Here is a 21,765-nt window from a genome sequence, read left to right as displayed (position 1 = left end):
ATAAGACAATATTCTTTTCAACAAACTTTAAAAAAAATGTACAGTTTTGTTGTTTGTTTCCACCTCCCCCCACCCCCACCCCCGCTTGCGCACCCTCCCTCCCACCACCCCTCCCTGGCAGCTCCGCCCCACCCCGACAGCCCCTGTTTTCCTTGGTTGTGTTTTGGGGGGTGCCTGGCACCCCCAGAGATTCAGCTTCGTGGCTGACAGGTGACAAGGGCAGGGGCTTCACCGATACCCTTGGTAACCGTAGTAGTTCCTGTAGTATCGGTCTCTGTCCTGGGGGTGGTGGTAGTAGTAATTCTGCCACTAGAAGAGAGGGGAAACCCCGTCACTGGGAGCCACAGCCGGCTGAGGACAGAGGCATGACACTCATTCCTCTGGTCCTGCCTCCCTTCCCCCTCTCTCTATTCCCAGAAGGTACTTACATCCCGATTGTATTGTCTGTAATAGTCTCTGTATCTGTTGTACTCATAATCTCGGCTGTAGAATCGATCATAGTCTCCCCTGTATCGGTCGTAGAAATTACGGTAACCCTGAGAAAGGAGAAAGAGAAAGAGTTAAGCTTTGTGGGTTTCCAGCATCATGATCCACTGCTATCCCCCGTCTTAAATGAAACACAACTCAGCTTGATTTTATAACAGACTTTATATTCCCAGGATAAGTTCTTCCAGAGAAACACATTCAATGGGCAAAACCCTAAGCCCTGAGGAAACAGCCCGAACCACTCTGCTCCCCCAAGCCAGTAGGAACGGCTATCACGGCCCAGAGGAGGAGCAGAAGGAGAGCTGCACTCACCCCTCTGCTTCCAGACTGCCCCCAGTACTGCTGCCCGTAGGCCCGGTTGTCGTAGCCTCGGCGCTGCCCGCCCACTGGAAGAGAAATGGGAGAGCGCGCTCAGACAGCTGGCGTGGGGTCCCTTCTCCACGTCTGAGTGGAGATCAAAAAGGTGGAGCCACAGGCCATTCTGGGGGAATAGCAGGCCTGCTTCTGCCAGGCTCACACAATGTTAATTAAAGCACCAGCCAGGACCTTTTATAAAGTCTGAGGGGGAGGGCAGAGGAATAGCAACACAAGAAAACCAAGCCACCTTGCTTTTGAAGCTCCCCAATTCCTGCAAAACATTTAACATGGCAAAGAACCCTTGGCAGAGTTAGAAACACGAGTAAATACTGCCACTCACAGAATCACTGACTTCCAGCCCCGGAATGGATCTCAGATGTCACGTAACCCAGACCCATCATTTTATACACATGAAACAAAGTGTGAATAAGCAGCCCCTCCAGGACAGGAGCTGTTGGCATCCCCAGGCCTAGCATATAGAGCCACTCAGACATTTTGTTGACTTATACACATGCGCACGCACACACACATTTTTAAAGGGCACTGAATGCACAATGGAGGATTACCTGACAAATTAGACATTCAGGGGGGATAGTAATTCCACTAGAACCCAAATTACTCTGTAACCCCGAAAACTACTGAGTAAGGCATTCACTTTGTGGTCCACATAGTTGGGCTGACCCACTACACGAAGCAGTAAGAAAACTTAAGATGAGGACCCAATGTTGCTGCACAAATCTTTTAGATATACTGCGACAGTGAAGTGGGAAACCCACGCGTACAAATGAAAACCAGACGAATGAGAAGGTTCAAGCACTGCTTTTCACAGAAACAAATATTTTTGTTGGAAAATAACTACCTTTTGTTGAAAGGTTATGGAAAAAGCACAAGAAGCTGGGGGTAAAGGACACAGGAAGGAACAAGCTCCATAAAGAGGTCACTTCCTTATTCCCTGTTAGTGACCTGACTCGGTGGCCTTGCGGATCCTGCTCAGCACAAAGCACAGACTGCGGCCGGGGCTGGCAGGCCCCCAGGACTCACCATAGCCTTGGCCTCGGCTTCGGTTCTGCCGGTTGCGCTTGTTCCGATTGTTTCGGCGGTTTGTCCGCTTCTCAGAGGGGGGCAGCAGCTTCCTGGCCTCCTCCTTGTACTTAGTGACAAGGGGCTGAGCTTCTTCCTTCTCCAGCTCCCCGTAAGTCACCTCATCCATATAATCACATTTTTCAGGCAGAGAGAAGTTGGCTAGAAGAGTAAGAGAGAAACTTGTGGGCCTGAAAAGTGCATAGATGGGCAAGGTCTCGTTATAAAAACTCTGTTACAGGGAGACTAAGGGTTCCTAACCTTCCTGTACTATCGCACCAAGAAGTGCTGGTACTTTCATACGTTTTCCTTAAATTATAACAGCCCCAGGCGAAGGGCTATCTGCAAACTGTAGATTTACAAGTTCTCAAGTGATCCATAATAAATTAAGAGGGAACTGGGTTAAGGTTTCTTATCAGGACAGAAGCAGGTAGCCAGAGGCTAAAAGTAACTGAGAAAGTTTTGGTGTTGGTTAGATAAGACACTAAGAAATACAAGTTCAGAGGCTGAGTCCCAGTGGAATTCAGATCAATGGGGGCTCTCTTAATTCTTCAATGAATCCAGTTAACCTTCATGAATTAAATTCCTCTGAGTCCCTGAATATCAGTTTTGGACTGGCATAGTTCATTCTGCGTAAACTCTGACCATCTGGCTCTCAGATGTATAACCAGCTCCCATCCTTGGGCATTATCAGAATTCAAAGAGCCATTAGTTAAGTTATAGGGCAGGTGGGGATGCCAGGACCTGAAGGCAGCAAGGAGGAAAAAGAAAATCACACTCTGAAGGGAACAGCAGGAAGCAGAATCAATCCAGATAGATAATTCCGCCTTATGAGGGACCTTACTATTAGGCTTTGTATTGCATCAAAGATTTCAGGCTCCTACCAAACACCAAAACAAACAAGCCTAATGTGTTATCAGAAATCAAGATATAATTATAAGGTCATTCTATCCAGCACGGTATATTTTATTGATTTTTAGAGAGAGAGAGAGAGAGAGATAAACATGGATTTGTTCCACTTCTTTATGCATTCACTGGTTGCTTCCTGTATGCGCCCTGACTGGGATCAAACCTGCACCTTGGCATACTGAAGGATAACTGAGTTACCCAGCCAGGGCCCAACCACTATATTTTAATTTCAGTCGTAATACCCCCCCCCCCAATATAAATTCAATAAAGCAGAGCTTCCTTGCATTCACAATTGCCCTACATCTAGAATAGTACTGGACAAATAGTAGATAACTCTTAAGTATTTACTAAATGAGTAACTGACTCCATGAAACCTTTGCCTTGGGTTTTAATTATCCTGTGGTCTATTGGATCTTATCCAGAATGAGCTGGGGAGTCTAGCATTTCTCCATTCCCTCTGCTACTTCATTTATCTACAAGTGCTCACACCACTGGTTTGCTCTTCAGACATACACTTTAGATCTGGAGAATCACTCGAGGGGCTAAAAGGCCCCAGTAAGGTGTGCACTGTCTAAGGACAGGATCTCTAATGTGTACAATGTAAGCCCACCTTTCATCTCCAACATTATAGACTCAGGCACATCATCTCCCTCCACTTCCTTTCTCAACTCCAGCCTCTTCTTCCAGTCTTCCTCTTTAGGGACAATCACCACCACTTTCCGAGAGAATGTCTTGAACAGCAATAGTTTCCGCCGTTGGCCAGAGTTGTATACATTACACTAGGGAAAGGAGGAATAACAAGTGTTTCAGAAATAAAAGTCATCATTCAAATTCAACCCAAACACTTACTGAGCACCTTTTACAAATGGGGCACCAGATTAGGGATCTTACACCATCTCCTTTGATTCTTCAATCTCTACTTGACAGATATTGGGTTTTTCAAATCAGAAAAATTGAGACTCATAGAAGATACCATTGTCCAAGGTCACAAACCTAGTAAGTGGTGGGGCCAGGAATCCAAAGGAGCTCTAACGCTCTTTCCATTGCCTCTAGTATGTGTTTTATAGTCTGGGTCCTTAAGCCCTCTGGTAAAAACACTAATAAGAGGTATCTCTGAGTTCCAAAAACACTACAACTATAACACAAAACCACCTAGCTGTAATTAATTAACCGATTCTGTTCCTTTATTCAGTCTCTCTTTACAAATGCACCCCACTCTGACTCTAAGCAATTGTGTTAAGATTAAATGAATGCCAAAATTTTCATCTTTGGATCTTCTGTAAAATTAGGTTTCTTTTGAATGTCTGAAAATACCTGATCAAGAATAAAGTTCCTCTTTGTCCGGGAAGCAATCTGGACCAGTTTACTAAGGCACTGGGAGGCTTGCTGAACTAAAAGGTCTCGGCTTTTTGGGTCCATTTCTGGCTCCTCAAGCCCCTTCATCTGATGAGTTTGAGAGGAAATGAAGAAAAACACAAGAACTTATGAAGCAAGTTAAAGCCCAAGAGTCATTGTAAATGTTACCTCTTTAATGTCACCAAAGCCACCACAACAGTTCAATCCTATTCCTCAGTGTCACAAATGTCGTCCGTTTCCTCCAGGAGTCATTTTTAGTCTTAATCTGGACATATTCCAGATTTTCCCAGCTTTCAGAAGTACAACACAGCAAAGGGGGAAAAAAACAACCTCCTTTTAACACATATCGAGAAAAACTCTTTTCTAGTTGTGGGACCCTTGTTCTTAGATACTTGAAAGACTGACTATACTGGGAGGTTAACCTCTAGCACCTCACCCTCATTAAAAAAACAAAACAAAAAACTTATAGAATTTAGAAACAGAGAGGAAAAGGGGCAAGGAGGAAGGGAAGGGGAGGGAGGGAAGGACAGGGGGCGGGGAGGGGGGAGAGAGGGAGGGAGAGGGAGAGAGAGAGAGAGAGAGAGAGAGAGAGAGAGAGAGAGAGAGAGACTCTGATTTGTTGTTCCACTTGATGCATTATTGACTGATTCCTATATGTGCCCTGACTGGGGATCAAACCCGCAATCAGGATGATACTCTAATCAACTGAGCTACCCAGCCAGGGCCAACTCACCCTCATTTGATTGAGGACGGTCTCAGCTCCCAGGACATTGTATCTTTTCTCAGGGTTTTCTTTTGAGTATTTCAGCGCCCACTGGGTCTTTCCAGATCCAGGCAGTCCCACCATCAGAATCACCTGCAAGTAAACAGAACCAAGAAAGCTATAAAAAATAAGCAAGGGTCATGTCTAAAAGCCCAGTTTAATATAATACCCTCTCCTGACCCAGTTCGGTAGAGCCTTGAGAAGAAGAGCTGCCCACCCGCCGCGCAAGGCACAGGCACTAAGCCTTTTGCACGCTGTGCGGCCCACCTCGCACTCCTCCGTGGCCTTGGGCGGGACTGCGGTGCGCACGCGCTCCTCCACAGGCACAGCATGGATGAACACAAACTCTTCTGGCGGTGAGAAGAAGGGCTCCTCCTTCTGACCAAAATTTAATTCTACAACACAATTTTTGCAGAGGACATGGGGTAGGAGGGCCCGGTCTGCCAGGGATTCCTTGTTGATCCGGAATGCCACACCTAGGTCTTCCCCATTCTTAGAAAAGGAGAGTTCTACTTCTTCAGTCTCAAAATTCTACAATGACAAAAGACAAGAGCACTTATGGGCTTACAGGGTTTGAGGTTGATCAAAACTTACAATTTCATCTTTACAAACAAAACCCAATCCACAGCTGCAACACAACACGACTAAGCGTGCAGTGCATCAAATACATGAGGCAGCAACTGCTGAAGCAAACGGAATTCCCAGGGCCCTTTGCCCACTCCCTGCTATGAATCCACAACTTTCAGGAGCACTTACAGCAAAGCAGCCAATGACATCATTCTCCCCAAAAGTCTGGCCAAATTCCTCAAATTGCCCATTCTCTGCCTTGAGTCCTCGTCCATCAAAACCGTAAGAGAATTCATCCTCACCTGAAATAGAGAATTCATCCTCACCTACACCCAAACTTCCCATGGAGTAAGCAATAATGGTAGCAAACAGGAATGATGAAGTTAAAGTAACTTTACCAAGCTGTGGATGGGAAAAATCAACAGACCATCCAACTCGAAGGAGAGAAACCTCTGTGCAGCCTTCTTTCATTGGGAGATTCTGGGTTACCTAGCAAAAAAAAAAACCTCTCTCAGATACTCTGACCAACCCAGAGGCAAAGTTTGCTAAAAAGAGTCTTATACAAACTGAAAACAACAACGATCACAACTCAACATCAGAACAATAACTGTCAATGCACTTAAACCAAAGCCCTGGGGGGAGGGCTCAATTTCTTGGATATTGGAGCAATGGTTGTTGTTAAAATGTGGTGCTTTTTTTCTGCACTAATAAAATACTTGTGGGTAGGAATCCAGTACATAATAGTTTAATGACTAATTCAACAGATGATGCTCTCAATGAGCTGTGTATACTACCTTGGCCTCAAAGCAAACTCTCCCCTTTGTGACTCCGTAAGTACTCCTCGCTCCAGACCACAGGGTGGGGAACTTCTCCGAGAAAAGTGGCTGCCCTCCATACCGGTCTTTGCTCACTTGAAAATGGAGATCTGAGGTATCTGTTAAGAAAGAAGCAATCTGCTGACCACTTCAAAACCATCCACAGGATACAAATATACTCAGTTGTCAAGAATGGATACAAAGTCTCCCATGTGCTACATCTCTTAAAAGCTGCAGGCCATGAAGTTTTAATTCCAAAACCACTCTGATTGGTTAAAACCCCAACCTGCCTGCCTTATACATACACGTGTCCAGGTTCACAAGAGTTTGATCCTCCTCCTCATCTTTTGCCTCTTCTTCAGGGGGTGGTGGAGACTTTGAGCTATACATAAAAGAGAAAAGCAAATACAATATAGCCAAAGCCCGCTTCTTCGAGGTGTGTCTGCATGACACCATGTCTGTTTTAAACTATCAGTGAATACAAAATTGCAGCAGACAGCTTCTTTCAGTAAATGAAAAAGGGCAACAGGAGCTTTAAGGGTAGATTCAATCTAGAACTTACTCCTATAAAAAATCTATTCCATTTTTAATCCACCCCTCTTTCCAGACTCTCCAATCAACACCAGGTATACCAAAATCAGAGCAGACACTCCCTTCAATGAAAGGGACTGTTTCCCTCACCGGCTGTGGTAAGCCTCCTCTCGGAATTCATAGTAAGCTCGGCCATGTTCATCCTTCTCATCCCGCTGTCTCTTTACCCCCCGCCGCTCACCATCTGAGCCTGCTGGTTTTGACTTTTCACTATCCTGGTCATCTCCTACAAAAAGGAGGGAAAGAAAATCAACAGTTTTCATACTGGAGTGCAGAATAAGCTCAGAACCAACAGAAACTGAAGGGTGATCTGAGTATCTATCCCATCAGAATCCCCAAGTTACTCCCACTACATCAACAGAACGTTTTATTTCCAAAGATCATCCTCTTGCCATTATTTTATGAAAGGACACTAATTATAGTCAAGACAAAGACTAAAATTGGACAATTTTTGCATTCTAAATTTATCTGCTTAAATCAGGTCAAACTTGCAGCTTTCCCCACCAAAATGACATTAAAAAAAAACTTCACAGGTTAATTTTGATTCTTGATTGTCAGATCTGAAGTTAAGCTAGACACAAAACATACTTTCCTACACTTTTCCAGTTTCACGTTTACAGGAGACTCAATTTAACAAAAGAAGAAAAGAAGTTTGCCCTTCAAGTTTTAAAATGCACAGCCATCCACAGGTTTACTTACACAGCAAGCAAACACAGGTGCATGATACAAAGCTATATTTTTATCACAGATTCTTACTGAGAGTTGCAAGAGCAAACCATTAATTCACAAGAGGCCCATAAATAATAACTGCATCCTTACTGCACATCATTTGGGGCAGAAAGGTGCTGTCATATATTTAACAACACTCTTTATAAGCAGGTGGAGAAAAAACACCCAGGAGTTTTTCCTTAGGCCTTTGTAAGTCTTCGATACAAAGAAGATTTTTTTAAATAATAATTTAAGATGGCCCTTTATTCCTTAACCTTTTCTTATCTGCTATTTGGGATACACATTAAGTCAAAGGTTATGTAGTGGGATTTTTGTTCCAGGACAGGGCAAACAATCTTCAAGTGGCACATGACTATCAGGGCAGGGGTTCCAATTATACCATGATACTCAGTAGCAGTGTAGAATGGGTTCCCATTGTGCTATGATACAAAGTAGCAGCAGCCTAAACAATATTACAAAAAGAACTACCGCAACCCACGCACTTCATAGGAAGAGTGGAAGCTGCGCCCCTTTCCCTCCTTACTCTGGCACAGTGATGGAACCGCTCTAACCATCCAATCACTTTAAAGGGAGGCAGGTCACTAACTCCCCGGGGGCGCCTTTACACATTCTCTCCTGCAAGGTTACTCAGCGGACCCAACAACAACAACTCAATCATTTCAGCTCAGTTACTCGGGAACCTGAACTGTACAAGGCTAGCTCGGCGTACAGCAAATTTACAAACAGGCCCGTCTGCCCACTCAGCGGTGAGATTAACACAGGCAAAGTAAAACCCCGGGCCAAGTTAAGTGACTTATTCCAAATGCACTAGATAAGACTTTCTCTTCGCTAGTTAACCATTAAACTCGACACCATCACACTGCAGGCCCTGGGGCCGCAGCAAGGGCAAGGTTAGGCTGCCCGATTCTGCGCGGCTCAAGCTCCACCACCGCGCTTTTGATGGAGCGAACTTGGACGAACTGCGTCTGCTGCTTAATATTTTTATGGCGAAAGAGCCAACAGGCAGCCCAAGGGCCCAAAGCCTCCGACAGTCGGTCCGGCTGCTCCTGAAACCGCCAATTCCTCGGTGCACTCCCGGCTTCGGAAACGACAGCCGGCACCGTGGGAGACCGTGGGCTCCACAGGTAGCTCACCGGCAGCTCGCATGCAACACTGCTCCCTCCCATCGGCCACCGACCAACGCACCGAGTTAGGCGGGAACCTCCCTCCCGCAGAGAGTGGGGCCACCAGCGGGGCCAAACCTCCTAGAGAGGTGCGCAGAAAAGAAAAGCCACCTCCCCCGGGCAGTCCCATCAAATGGCGATGGGACTCTCGCACGTTCGGGCAAGGGAGGACAAGGGATCGGACCCCGCGGTGCAGGGCTGCGTGCCCGGGCCAAGGGCGCACCCGGCAGGCTGGGCCGGGCTCCGCTGCCAGCTCCTCACCCTGTTCCTCTGCGTCTGCGGCCTTGTCACCGGGCGCCTCGGATCCCGGCGTCTCGTCCCCGCTCCGCTCCTCCGGCTCGTCTTCCTCCCCCTTGCCGGTGTCCTGCTCTTCGCCACCATTGACCCCACCTGACTCGGCCGTGGCCTCCTCGGCCGGCTTCTCTGAAGCATCGGGCTCGGCCACGGCCTCCACGGCCTCCGCGGCTGGCGCCTCCGGGGGCTCCGGGGGCTCCGGCGGCGGCTGCGCGGCCTGTTCCAAGGCCTGGGTAGGGGGTGGCTCTTCGTCCTCGTCCTCAAGCAGCGCCTCCTCGTCCTCCTCCTCCTCTTCGTCGTCCTCCTCGTCCCCGCCCGGGCCGCCGCCCGACGCGTCCACAGGCCGAGGCTCCGCCTTGCAGGCCCCGCCGGGCACGGCCCCGCCACCACCGGCCTCGTCCTCGAGCATCTCAGCGTCCAGCGCCTCCTGCAGCCGCTGCGCCAGATCCACCTTGAGGCCGCGCGAGTCCAGGCCTCGCCGCTGCAGCTCCGACCGCAGCTCGGTCACTTTCAGCCGCTTCACCTCCATCGCCGCCGCCGCCTCCTCCGCCTCCCGCTGCCTCCTCCCCTGCGAACCGACGACCGAGCCCGACCGCGCAGGCGCCGCCGCCGCCCGCCTCCGCTTCACGCGCCAGCACTGAGCCCGCGCGAGCGAGCGCGCACGGACGCACGCAGGCGGTCAGGGCCGCGCGTAGCCTCTCCTATGGCTCTCCCTTCTGCTTCACTCCCCTTTTCGGCCTACCGAGCCCAAACCAACGTATCGGGGAAGTATTTCCCTTCCTGCTCTCTCGGTTCCCCTGCCGCGGGCGGGATCGCGACTAGGACGACGGACTTCCCTCCCTTTACCTCCCGCCCCCTCTCACCTACTGGCCAATCGCCGCCGGTGGTTTCACTGCGCAGCCGCACCGGAGCCCGAGACGGGAAAGCCTGGCTGCGGCTCAAGTGCCTCGTAGCATGGAGGCGTGTGAGCGCCCTTCTTTTCCGTACTTCCAGCCGGGGTTGCGCAGCAGCCCGGAGCTGCCCTCCCACCGCCCCTCCCACCCGGTCGCCACCATCACTCCCGACAGGCTTCCGATCGCACTGTAATCTTGGGTCATGCAGCAACTTCTCGAGAGTTAAAAAATATATATATATATATAGAAGGGAAGCTGTTGCAACGTGAAAGCCTCCTAGTAATTACATTGCTTGTTAGTAAACCAAAGGGCTCTCCAAAACCAAGGAATACAGTAACCCCTTGCCCCGCCCCCCAATTCTTCAACTTCTACCTAGCAACAGATACCCGGACCTCGCCTTTTAGCTAGGTTATTGGCCAACTTGAATCGTCATCTGCAATTGCGATTGGTCACCCGTGATCATTCGGATTTTTCCAATTGGCGAAGCTGCCAGGGGATTTTGTTGGCCCTCAGGGGAGGCTGGAAAGATTGGGTCTTTTCTGCGGGATTACTTTTCTGAGGCCGCTTCTGATTGGGCGACACGGTGCAGTGCGCGCCACCCTTTATACAACAAACTGTCAAGAGACCAGACCCTGGCCTGTGGATTCTCCCATTCGTAATCCGAAACCCAGGGGGATACTTCCGGGCTTGGGCGTTAACAGAGGGCTGACCGCAGGGCTTGGAGGATTTGCAGCTGAGCTGCTCTGCGACCAGGCCAGTCACGGCCTTTGGGCTGTGGTGCACTGACCACATTCACCTCGGTTTCCCAGCTCCTGGCACAGACGTCAACGAATGCTACTTGAATACATGCGGATAAAGCTGGGATGCAGCAGGCACACATTCTCCTGGCTGAGGGTGCGTCACACTCTGCAGACTTGTGAATAAACGCCTCGCTTTGCTGCTCAAAAAAAAAAAAAAAGCTGGGATGCAGGAAAGCCCTATAAACTTCTCTTAGCGGTTGTCCCCGCCTACTTTCTTCCACTTCCAGGTCAGGGAGGTGGGTCCAGAAGAAAGGAGGAAGCAAATTCCGCGGGTGGTCGCAACACCTGCTTCAACTCCTTACGGCGACCTTTGCATGTTCGGGGTCTCCTCACTACAGAATCGCCTCTTTAGAATCACTTAATCTCTGGCTTCCGTATTCCCACATCCTCTCACTGATTCGTTTCTTGCACCACTGGAGATTGAAAATTACTGCAGAGAGGAAAGGAAGGGGCTGTAGTAGGAACTAGCAAAGCTTATTCCCTGGAGGGCCTCCTGGAAAAGGGTGATTTCCTGCCTTAGGTCGGCTACCAAAATCAGTAGTTTTGCTCCCATCCCCAGAGCTTCAATTGCTCTTTCACATCCGAATTCCGCAAGAGCACTGGGCGACAGAATTATGGAGAAGCGCCTGCAGGAGGCTCAGCTGTACAAGGAGAAAGGGAACCAGCGTTACCGGGAAGGGAAGTACCGAGATGCTGTGAGTAGGTACCATCGAGCTCTGCTTCAGCTGCGGGGTCTGGATCCAAGTCTGCCCTCCCCGATACCTAATCTAGGACCTCAGGGCCCGGCTCTCACACCTGAACAAGAAAACATACTGCACACCACCCAAACAGACTGCTACAACAATCTAGCTGGTAAGAACAAGGAGGAAGGGTGGGTAGAGCGTCCAGGCAGGTACACGAAAATCTGTGAACATTGGGAAAAACACCGATGGGCTTTTCTGCTGTCGTCTGGTTATTCTGCCATGAATTGACATGTATTTCCAATTTACAGGACTCTAATAGAGTTTCTGTAGAGCGGTAGTTCTCAAACTTCTGGAGAGTTCGGTAAACAACTCCTGAGCCCCACCCCCAGAGATTCCAATTTAATGGATCTGAGGTGGTGCCTACCATTTATTTGCATTTTCTAACAGACTCCCAGGTGATGCTGATAGGTTTAGGGAATTTTGCACTCAATGGAGTATATACTGAGTTTATAATACTGAGGGCATTTAAAAAAATATTTAAAATGCAGGAAAGAAGGCACTTGTTTCCGCTGGTGTAAGTCATCCATCTTAGATACTCTGGTTAGCCTTTCCTTCTTTTCCTTCTACCTATAAGTACGCAGGATGGTAACTTGGATAACTAGTCTGCCATTTCTTGATGGCCTTGAGTGAAGAGATAGATGTCAAGAGTTAGTATCACTAGAATTAATCTGCTAAAAGATGGGAGACTTCTTAGGTATATTCTATGGCAGGCAAACTAACCATCGAACTAATAAAATTATTTTGAAATATATTAAAACATTCTAACAGTTCAGGCGGAGGCCATAGAAATTATTAGGAGTAGTTTTTTTACACTTTTTAATGGTTGTTTAAAATTTAATTTTTTTTTTACTATAATACTCATCAGCTATAGTTTAGTGAAAATCTAGCTTTTTTATAGTGCGTGTCCCATGCTACTCTTAGACTCAAGTAATAAAATTAATAGTTATAGTAGCTAAAGTTTAAATTAAACAATCACTGATTGGGTGCTGAGGATCCCTGCTCTCGTGGAATATGTATTCGAGGAAGGGAGATGGACAATTAACAAAAGAGTACCATACATAATTTTTTGAAAATGGTAAGTACTACGGAAAAGAAATAAAGCAGAAAATAAGGATAGTGAATTCCACAGACATGGGAATGTTCTCTTCTAAAGAGTAGTCAGGGAGGGTTGATTGAGGCGCCATTTATAAGATGCCTGAGGCAGACACTGTTTAAGCCCTTTACAGGTATTAACCTGTTGGAGTGTCAATTTAAGTAAACAGTCGAATGGGTAGTAAGTGGTGGAGCTAAAATTAAACCTGGGCAATTCTTAACTCTAGAACTTAAGTTCTTATTGCAGAATACTGTACATTTCCCTTTTTAATTGTAAAAAGGCAGAAGCTAGGCCTCAACATTGCCTCCTAAACAGATTTGTATTTTGAGGTCCCATTAAAGAATAGGATACGTAGACCAGGAATTCAGGAAATGAGGTGTTGTAGATCTGGGTAAGTATCTTGACTCTCCAGGTGGACTTGAAGGCAGAGACTGGGGCTCAGCCGTCTGTATAGTCTCTGCTTGTGGGTGCTTGGTAGGTCCTCCACCAAGACTCACCGAATTAAGTCTTCACTTGTTAACTGCCTATAACGTTGTGCAGTATATTTACAATACCTCTCACTACACAGAAATCCTGCAAGGTTGTCATGATTGTCCCCATTTTGTAGAAGATGGAGCCAGATCATTTCACTGCTTCAAATCCGCCGATGGCATCTCATTGCACTTAGGAAAAAAAAAATCCAAACTCTGATCCTTACCCGCAGGGCTGGACATGATCTGGCTACTCCATACACTGTATTCATAAAGTTCATTTCTACCTTCCAGCTCTGTACGATCTCTTCTCTGAGGTTAGAAAGCTCTGTCCCTTGAATGACCCTTGTCATTCAGGTCGTGGCTCAAAAGTGACTTTGTTAGAGAGGTCTTCAGTACCCAAGCTGCACTTTGACCTCATTCACTCTATCTTAGGCAGTTCTGTTTGTCTCAGATCACTCAAAAATGCATTCATTTGTTTATTGTATATTCCTACTACTTGGAGACTAGGATGCGAACTCTTATCCCAGCTCTTCCTAACACTTGGTCAGGGCTCCGTAACTAGTTGTCAAATGAATGAATGAAGCTATAGTAATGGGTTAGTTGACCACTAATCTGGAGAAATAGATCTGAGTACAAATCATATGACCACTTGGTGGTGATGTTGTAAAAGGGATACAAACATTAGCCCTTTAAATGTCCTCCTCAGCCCTGATTCTCGGTTCTTGTCAGCACCATGTTGTAATGATACAATGTTTGATTCCCACAGTTATGAAATAGGGAAACATTTCCCTTCTTAATTGTAAAAAAGCAGAAGATTGACCTGGTCATTGCCCGCTCAACATGGTCATTGCCCGCTCAACAGATTTGTATGTTAAGGTGCCATTAAAGCATCCAAGGGTTAATGAATATATCATCGAGAATGATGATGACTTTGGAGCTAGAGTCCTTGGTTCAAATTTCTTACTGATTCCATCTAGAAGCTGTATGATCTTGGACAAGTTACTTGACCTCTCTGAGCCTTGATTTCTTCAACCATCCATTAAATGGAGGCAGTAACACATACTGATGTCAGAGCGGATGAGATTCAACAAGCACATAGCACAGTGCTTGCTATTGCCTCACATAATTAATGGCAACCGCTGTTGTTAACAGAGCTGCAGTACAATAATTGTGGCGAAGTAGAAGATTCAAGACAGAGAGGCTTGGGTAGAAGAGACGCCAGGAAGAAGTATAGTACTAGTTTTATAGCTGGGCCTAACCCAACATTAGGTACATAGTAACCATTCGGTAGATATTAAAAGTAGGATGAAGGTATACAAAGCTTTTATCCGCTGCTGCCTCCTGCACCTAGAAGAAGGTCTGGCTCACGGTAGACACTAACGCTTATGTGTTGGAGACGTAAATGTTGTTGATATCATCCTATGTTTGGTGCTGCCTTGAGTTGGCCAGTGTCATTTAGTGTAATAAGGCCTTCCTCCCTCTTCTCTTTTCCTTTCATGTGGCCCCACTAGCCTGTCTCCTTCAGATGGAGCCAGTAAACTACGAACGAGTGAAAGAGTACAGTCAGAAAGTCCTGGAACGACAGCCTGATAATGCCAAGGCCTTGTATCGGGCCGGAGTGGCCTTTTTCCACCTGCAGGACTATGACCAAGCTCGGCAGTACCTCCTGGCCGCTGTCAATAGGCAACCAAAAGGTGAGAGAGAAGGGGACTGAAGTGGGAAGGACAATGAAAATTATTCTGTTAAGGGGGCAGCTGTGGAAGGTGGTTTTGTTTTACTTTACTTTTTCAATTTATTGAGTTTTTTGGATAGGTAATAATACATTCACGTGGTTCCAAATGTGAATGGCCTTCCACTCTTATGTACTTGTCTCCCCAGGAAAGCAATATTGTATCCTCTCCAGAAATCTTCATGCTCATGCAGGCACACACATATAATCTCCCCCCTACCCATTGAAAGAGATGTTAAAGCATTGCTTTTCAAGTTTCAGTTCCTAGAGAGAGAGACTGAAATAGGATCCAATGAAAACACTTGATAATCCTCATTTCTGCCAGCTCTCCATCTGGGGTCTGGCTTTTGCTTAATCAGTGTATTTCTTATCTCAGCTAACCCAAGGTATGACATAGAAAAAGGCCTACTGAGAGAGAATCGGAGACTTGGTACTTTGTTTCCAAGGCAGAAACGATATTGTAGAGCAGATGGGCCTGGATAGGGATGGCGGACTCATTCCTGTGTTGATTAAGCACTGAAACTTGTCTCCCTTTTTGCATTTTGGCTTCGATGCTAGAAGTAGAGGGTCCCAGACATTTATAATAGCACAGTAAAATCTTAACTAAATGAGAAAGCCACTATGAATTAATAAAGATATAAAATATGAGCCACCTGTTCATATTGCTTACCTTCAAGTACATAGATTAACTGCCACCCAGGTATAGCATCTTTAGCAGCTCTGCTATGACAATAACTATTTCTTTAAACTCCTCTTCATCATGAAGTTAGCAACCAGCCCAGACCTGTATAGAGATTTTTCAAATGTCCAATTAATGAGATTTACTATTGTGTGGAAGAGTTGTGATATATGTATTTAGATCTTAAAATGATTTTTTAAAATGTATGTTAACAATCTTCTCCTGCCCCCAAGTGAGATTATGGTCTAATTCTAATTGCCTTCTTCACCCTCTTCTAAGATGCCAACGTCCGGCGGTACCTCCAGCTAACACAGTCGGAACTCAATAGCTACCACCGAAAAGAGAAGCAGCTCTACATGGGCATGTTTGGTTAACAGAGAAGAGTGATGCTTCTTCCCCTGAACTTAGGTGAACCATTAAAGACCCATCAAGTGAAATCTGAGCCTCACAAGAGACATTCACCCCATACCTCTGACCCAGGTGGATTTCTGTCTTGTTTCTAGTTCTGTACACTCTTAACTGCTTACACAGTCTGCCTCTTCTTGTTTGCCCATCTGTATATTTGTATAGCTTTTAATACATTTGTATATTTGGGAACAGTTGCCCTGAGAAATACAACCAGAAAGCATTCATCAGCTATGGGTGGAATTAATAACATCTATGGCACCGATTTTAGTGATTGATCTTGTTAGATGTATTCATATACAGAAGAGAAGGCTCGCAGAGGATGAAATAATGATAGACAGAAAGGAGTTTCTTTCTCTGTTTCCTCAGGTGCAAAAGCCAAAGTTATACAGGTCAACACCGGGCAATATGTATCTTTTGTAAAACTAGACAATGGTAAGTTGGGCCCATATGTCTTAAAATGAGAGATTTGAAATTAACCATGTTTGAGTAAATTAATTCCTTATTCTTCTTAATATTTCACACACATCCAGATTTTTTTCTCCCTACAAAAGCACCTGGCTCCTATTGTTTCTCCTGGAAATTTCTAGTTGTTGCCATTGTTTATATTTATATTATTCATATAGTAGATTTACTTAATTTTTCACTAAACTCTTCTATTTTAAGATCTCTGGAGCCAAGCATTTAAGTATTTATTTAATAACCCTTCAATGCTCATGCTATAAAAACACCCAAGTAAACATTTTAATTTTTATTAAGTGCATAGCTAGAGTGTGATTGTTTCTTTAAAACACTTAGGAAAGGCAGATTGCTAAGTCTTCTAGAAACAATACCATAAAAGAGCAGGATAAAATCTATTCTTTACCTGTCACCTTGTATTTTGCCAGAGCTCAGTTCTTTTACAAAGGAGAAAAACGAGGAAGGGTTCTCCTTTCTTAGTGCCTTTTAAGCACGTTAAAAAAACTTTCTAGAAGCTGTGTTGGGCAGCAGGCTGAGGAACTGAGGCAGTCACGGCTCAGCCGCAGGCTCCATCAACCAGGAACTCCTTTGTCTTGCTACTCACTTGTTAGGAATAATGGCCACAATGTATGAGTTCTACAGAGTAGATGAGACCTTGTAGCATAGCCTCTGCCTTTATGAGTGGGGGTGATAATAGTAAGCACGTGTCATTAGCCATCCTATAACCACAGACTTCGGAAAGAAAAACCTTAGTCTTGCCAAATGTACATGAGTTCTGCTCCCTTTACCAGTAACGCCCCGCCTCCCAGTGAATAGGCCCCACTTTGTGTCTCCCCATGCCCTTAAATAATGCAACCGTCGGCTTACAACAGAAGGATTTTCTACCTAATGATCTTAATGAAGTGCAAGGACAGAACTAACAAAAGTAGAGTATTGTATTCCTCTTCCAAGCCTCTTAAATCTCTAAGTCTAGGTTGTTGACAACATTTTGTCATGGTTGCATTTCTTGTTTTGGGCTTGTTTTGCTTTCTGATTTTATTTGTGTGTATCTACGTGTTTTTCAAGACTTAATGTACAGTGAGCTATATTCTGCATCAATGAGGAAAAAAATAAAACTGATATTTAAAAATGAATTTTAGAAATTTATTGTACTCATCCTTTCATTAGCACTGCTAAGAGATCCAGTGTACAAACTCACATTCCAGTCTTTACTTCCAAGGCCCGCTCCTCAGAGGGATGTTCTGAACAGGAAAGTGGACAAAGGTGGGCAGTCTGATTGGGTCTGGAGGAGGTCCGGCAATCCCACAGCCTGAAGGAATCATCCAAAGGGTACCAAAATCTCTGTACTGAGGGGTTTGTGGAGGGGGAGGCTGCTTACCTTACCAGTCCTTAAAGGTTTTCTCACAGGACTTCAGGGTTTGAGTGAAGAGAAAGCCTTCATGGAGGTGTGAAGGTTTGTGCTTTGGCACATAGGAGATAGTTTAGAACAGTGTTTTCTGAATTTATACCCACCCCCTTTACAATTTTGCCAAAATCACATACTACCTATACTACTATTTAAAAAAGTGTTTTTTAAAATATTTTATTTATTTTTAGAGAGAGGGAAAGGAAGGGAGAAAGAGGGAGAGAAACATCAATGTGCAAGAGATACATTGATTGGTTGCCTCTCACACGCCCGCAACCGAGGACCTGACCCGCAACCCAGGCATGTGCCTTGACTGGGATCCGATGCTCAATCCACTGAGCCATACCAGCCAGGGCTAAATGTGTATTTTTAAAGGAAACTTTGGATAAAGAAGTATGTTAGATGATACCATGGATATGAAAATAGCAGACTCCAGACTGTGAAACCATAAGATGAGTATGTAACTCAATTTTTTCAATAAGTAAATTGCAAGGAAAAAAAGAGAGTGTAACCTATGGAGTAAAAGAGGCTGAAGAGACATCAGCCAAATAAATGTGACACTACTTTGGGTTCTGATTTAAAAAAAAAACAAAAAACTAAAAGTTTATGAAACTGAAATAACAGGAAAAAATGTATATATATATGTCTTCGTAGGTCCTGGCACAGTGTTCCTAAGAGCTTTGGAATTTGGATTCTGATTGGAAAAAACAAAAAGCTTATGAGACATCCCTGGCTGGGTGGCTCAGTTGATTGGAGCATCTTCCTGTACACCAAAGGGTTGGGGGTTCAATTCCCAGTGAGGGCACAAACCTAGGTCAGGGTGCATTCGGGAGGCAAAAATTGATGTTTCTCTCTCACATCTCTCTACAACCCCCCCCCCCCCCCAAATCAATAAATATATCCTCAGGTGAGAATTTTTTTTAAAAAGGAAAAGATTATGAGACAATCGGAAATTTGAACAAGAATTATTGTCAGTTTTGTTGAGTATGATCATGTATCTGGTCTCCCTGCTCCCCAAGAGTTTTTTTAGAAGTGTGTACTGAAATTGCTTACTGATAAAACTGGGAGGGGGACTTTAGAGCACATCATATCATTTGCCATAAATAAATGTATTTTACAATAACAAAGTACTGTGTGCTATAGTATAGTAAACCATTTTTGTAAACATTGGCTTTGGAAAAATCCAAATCCAAATCCAATGTGCGATCGGCTGAATTGGTGAGTTTTGTGAAGCTGAGCTTGGCCAAATGTCTGGCAATTGAAGAGGCATTAGCAGTAAGTGAAGGCACACTTAGAAAATAGCCAATTAAGAAAAGAAATGAAATCCTAAACTAGAAATGCCTTTAATGCTGGAGAGAAAAGAGTGGTTTGAAAACTCAGTCAGTATATAGCTCAAATTTTTTTAAATTAATTAATTAATTTTTAGAGAGAGGGGAAAGGAGAAAGAGAGGGAGAGAAACATCACTGTGTGGTTGCCTCTCACTCGTGCCCCCAATTGGGGACTTGACGTGCAACCTAGTAATGTGCCCTGACTGGAAATTGAACCAGTGACACTTGGTTCGCAGGCCGATGCTCAATCCACTGAGCCACAGCAGCCAGGTATGTGAAATTCTTAATAGGCTGGGACCTGTCCTGTCTACCCACCACCCCGCCCCGCCCCGGCCTCCATAAAAGGAGGCTGATTTTGGCCTCAGTAGGAGAGCTCTCCAACAGAAGAATAGGTTCCCTTTGGGGATAGTGAGATCTCTTTCAAACAGGGTTAACAACTGGCAAAAGGAGGATCAGTGTTGGACTAGAGGTCAGATGAGCTGACCTGTGGTTCCTTGAATCCATGGATGGGAAAGACCATCAAAAGCAGTGAAAACTACAGGCAATTCTCTTGACCACACTTTCACAGACTGACATAAACTGTTCCTAGCATCCAGCAGACGGCTGCTGCTTTAACCATCTTAAAAATTCCTAACTGCCACCTCCAATACAGAATGCATCTCATATCTAAAACTAATATAATATTGTGTGCCAACTGTAATTTAAAAAAAGAAATCTTATGCTGGGAATGGAAAGTAAATGATTGCTCTTCAGGAGAATTTCACCAAGTAACAGATCCTCCTTAGCAAGGTATCAAGGGTGGCCGAGACAGTCTGTCCAGAGAAATTATATGCCTTATATACACGTGGACACATTCTCTCTTGCTTTTAGGAACGCATGTTCTAAGGCAACCAATTTCTTTTTTTCCATACATCCATTGTATGTATAGGTATGTATATGTCTCATACTATAAAATTCACCCTTTTAAAAGCAACTGATTCTTTTTCGGCATTTTGATTTACTCTAGGAAAGACTCTGGAAAAGGTGCTCCAGTTAGCAGTCAGCTAGAATAGCTTTTTTTTTTTTTTAGAAATAAAAGGGAGGAAAACAAAGAGAGAAATGTCAATGTGTGAGAGAAACTGATCAGTCACCTCTTGCCTGCCCCCAGCTGGGGACCGGACCTGGGCCATAACCTAGGCATGTGCCCTGACTGGGAATTGAACCAGCTGACCTTTCAGTTTGCAGGCCGGCACTGAACCCACTGAGTCACATCAGCCAGGGCTATAATAGCTCTTATTATATATATGTATGTATGTCTATCTTGCTTTGTTTCACCAAGGAGTTAAGACAGTAATGTATCAGCATAAATAAAGTTAGCGTTTTGAAAGATAAACTAAAAGGTTATTCCAACCCAAGTAAAAGGTGTAAAATTCACTCTTTTGGCCACGAACATGTAAAGCATCAGCTTTTGTTTCCCATAATGCCCCAGATAAGGAGATTTCTTTGGCCAAATCATCAATCCTCACCTCTCTCCTTCTTAAAACTAAAAAACAGTGGCTTGCTAATAAGAGCTCACGGTGCTGAATATGACAAATCCAAAAAGAGAAAAGATATTCAGAAAACTTACTCATACTTTCACCTTTTTCTAAATGTTCCTGATTTGGGGGGGCTCAGTTCCTCATATGCCAGAGAGAAGGGTTTGTCGGGAGCCTCTGGACCATCTTCCAGCAGCATGCGTCCTCAGACTGGGGCAGGCCCTTCTCTTATATTCCTAGAGCTCTTCCCCCGCCCCCGGCCTACTTCAACACCCCGAACTCCCATTTCTCTGCCATCTCTATAATCAATAATCATCTGTGGACTGAAGAGCAGTAATTTGACCTCTCTCAGCTGTCATCACACTTTTTAAGTATGATTCTCTCATCTAGACTTTCTTGCTTCAGTGTTCCAAGCACCCATCATTTTCACACCCAAAGCCCTCCCCCTCCCCCCACAAACCTACCACCACAGAGCTCAGTGCCGTCTCTCCTTTTCTCATTTTCAGAGACCTCCATTCACATTTACGACAAGTAGGCAAAGATTTCAAATCATCAATACAGTATATGTTTTTAAAACAACCAACCAAAGGTCTTTCTATGTGGAAAACAAGAGGAAAAGCGGTAAGGACGCAAAGCCAAACAGTCAAAAGGACAGGAAACAACTCATGGTTCTCAGTGAACTCTCTTCACTAATGTTTTAAACCAGCAGAGTGAACATGGTGTTTTAAGGCACAAGCCATGGTTCAAATTCTGGTTTGCCCTTTAATTAGCTCTGTGACCCTGAACAAGTTAACTTTGATTTTTGAATTTCAAGTTTCCTTGGTGGGAAAAACGGGGGAGCCGACACCTCATTAAGTTGTTGAGGATTAAATGAGTATTTATATGAAGTCCTTAATACAGCCCAAAACACAGGAGCTCACTACAACAATAAACCATAATTGTGTAAGATTTCCTAATTTGTATACTTTTCCTAAGCGAAGTCTACATTGCCTTCTGCCTTCTTTCCTCACAAGCAACCTGAACCCCACCCCTACCCCAAGTACCGATGTCATATTCCTAGAAGATCTAGAGGAGAGGTATGAAAGTCAGGAGTCATGCAGGTTTGTGGAAGAAACCAGCCAACACCAGTGCAA

The 21,765-nt window shown here is 45.0% G+C and overlaps 2 protein-coding genes across 3 annotated transcripts; one reads left to right on the top strand and one right to left on the bottom strand.

The window, feature by feature from the left end:
* Positions 1-111: 111 nt before the first annotated feature.
* On the bottom strand, positions 112-9,960 carry HNRNPUL2 (heterogeneous nuclear ribonucleoprotein U like 2). 2 transcript variants are annotated; one of them, XM_090260173.1, is made up of 14 exons: positions 9,078-9,959; positions 7,015-7,150; positions 6,639-6,715; positions 6,313-6,452; positions 5,917-6,007; positions 5,708-5,820; positions 5,219-5,482; positions 4,922-5,044; positions 4,147-4,275; positions 3,443-3,611; positions 1,885-2,085; positions 799-872; positions 429-536; positions 112-309 (listed from the first exon to the last, which is right to left on the bottom strand). In XM_090260173.1, the coding sequence occupies exons 1-14, from the start codon at positions 9,637-9,639 to the stop codon at positions 229-231; spliced, it is 2,268 nt and encodes a 755-aa protein (XP_090116299.1). In that variant the 5' UTR covers positions 9,640-9,959; the 3' UTR covers positions 112-228. The 2 variants fall into 2 exon arrangements, with proteins under 2 accessions (XP_090116299.1, XP_090116306.1); XM_090260180.1 differs by lacking the exons at positions 112-309; positions 799-872 and having other exon boundaries at positions 468-536; positions 9,078-9,960.
* A 1,305-nt stretch (positions 9,961-11,265) lies between these two features.
* TTC9C (tetratricopeptide repeat domain 9C) lies at positions 11,266-17,496 on the top strand. The gene is made up of 3 exons (XM_090267462.1): positions 11,266-11,655; positions 14,624-14,806; positions 15,800-17,496. Exons 1-3 carry the CDS (start codon positions 11,418-11,420, stop codon positions 15,892-15,894), a joined length of 516 nt encoding a protein of 171 aa, XP_090123588.1. The 5' UTR covers positions 11,266-11,417; the 3' UTR covers positions 15,895-17,496.
* Positions 17,497-21,765: the final 4,269 nt, after the last annotated feature.

Source organism: Furipterus horrens, unplaced genomic scaffold (genome assembly GCF_987537825.1).
Source record: "Furipterus horrens unplaced genomic scaffold, mFurHor1.1.pri manual_scaffold_2, whole genome shotgun sequence".
NCBI classification, from domain to species: domain Eukaryota; kingdom Metazoa; phylum Chordata; class Mammalia; order Chiroptera; family Furipteridae; genus Furipterus; species Furipterus horrens.
This window is presented reverse-complemented; position numbering and strand designations above follow the sequence as displayed.

What these genes read in the sequence shown, in the direction of transcription:
- HNRNPUL2 (XM_090260173.1), bottom strand. Translation starts at nt 9,639, where the DNA reads ATGGAGGTGAAGCGGCTGAAAGTGACCGAGCTGCGGTCGGAGCTGCAG. An exon ending in TCTTGTGAACCTGGACACGT is followed by an intron (nt 6,453 to 6,638) that starts GTATGTATAAGG and finishes CTTTCTTAACAG; the next exon opens with ATACCTCAGATCTCCATTTT. An exon ending in TATAATGTTGGAGATGAAAG is followed by an intron (nt 2,086 to 3,442) that starts GTGGGCTTACAT and finishes TTACTCTTCTAG; the next exon opens with CCAACTTCTCTCTGCCTGAA.
- TTC9C (XM_090267462.1), top strand. Translation starts at nt 11,418, where the DNA reads ATGGAGAAGCGCCTGCAGGAGGCTCAGCTGTACAAGGAGAAAGGGAAC. An exon ending in CTGCTACAACAATCTAGCTG is followed by an intron (nt 11,656 to 14,623) that starts GTAAGAACAAGG and finishes TGGCCCCACTAG; the next exon opens with CCTGTCTCCTTCAGATGGAG. An exon ending in TGTCAATAGGCAACCAAAAG is followed by an intron (nt 14,807 to 15,799) that starts GTGAGAGAGAAG and finishes CCCTCTTCTAAG; the next exon opens with ATGCCAACGTCCGGCGGTAC.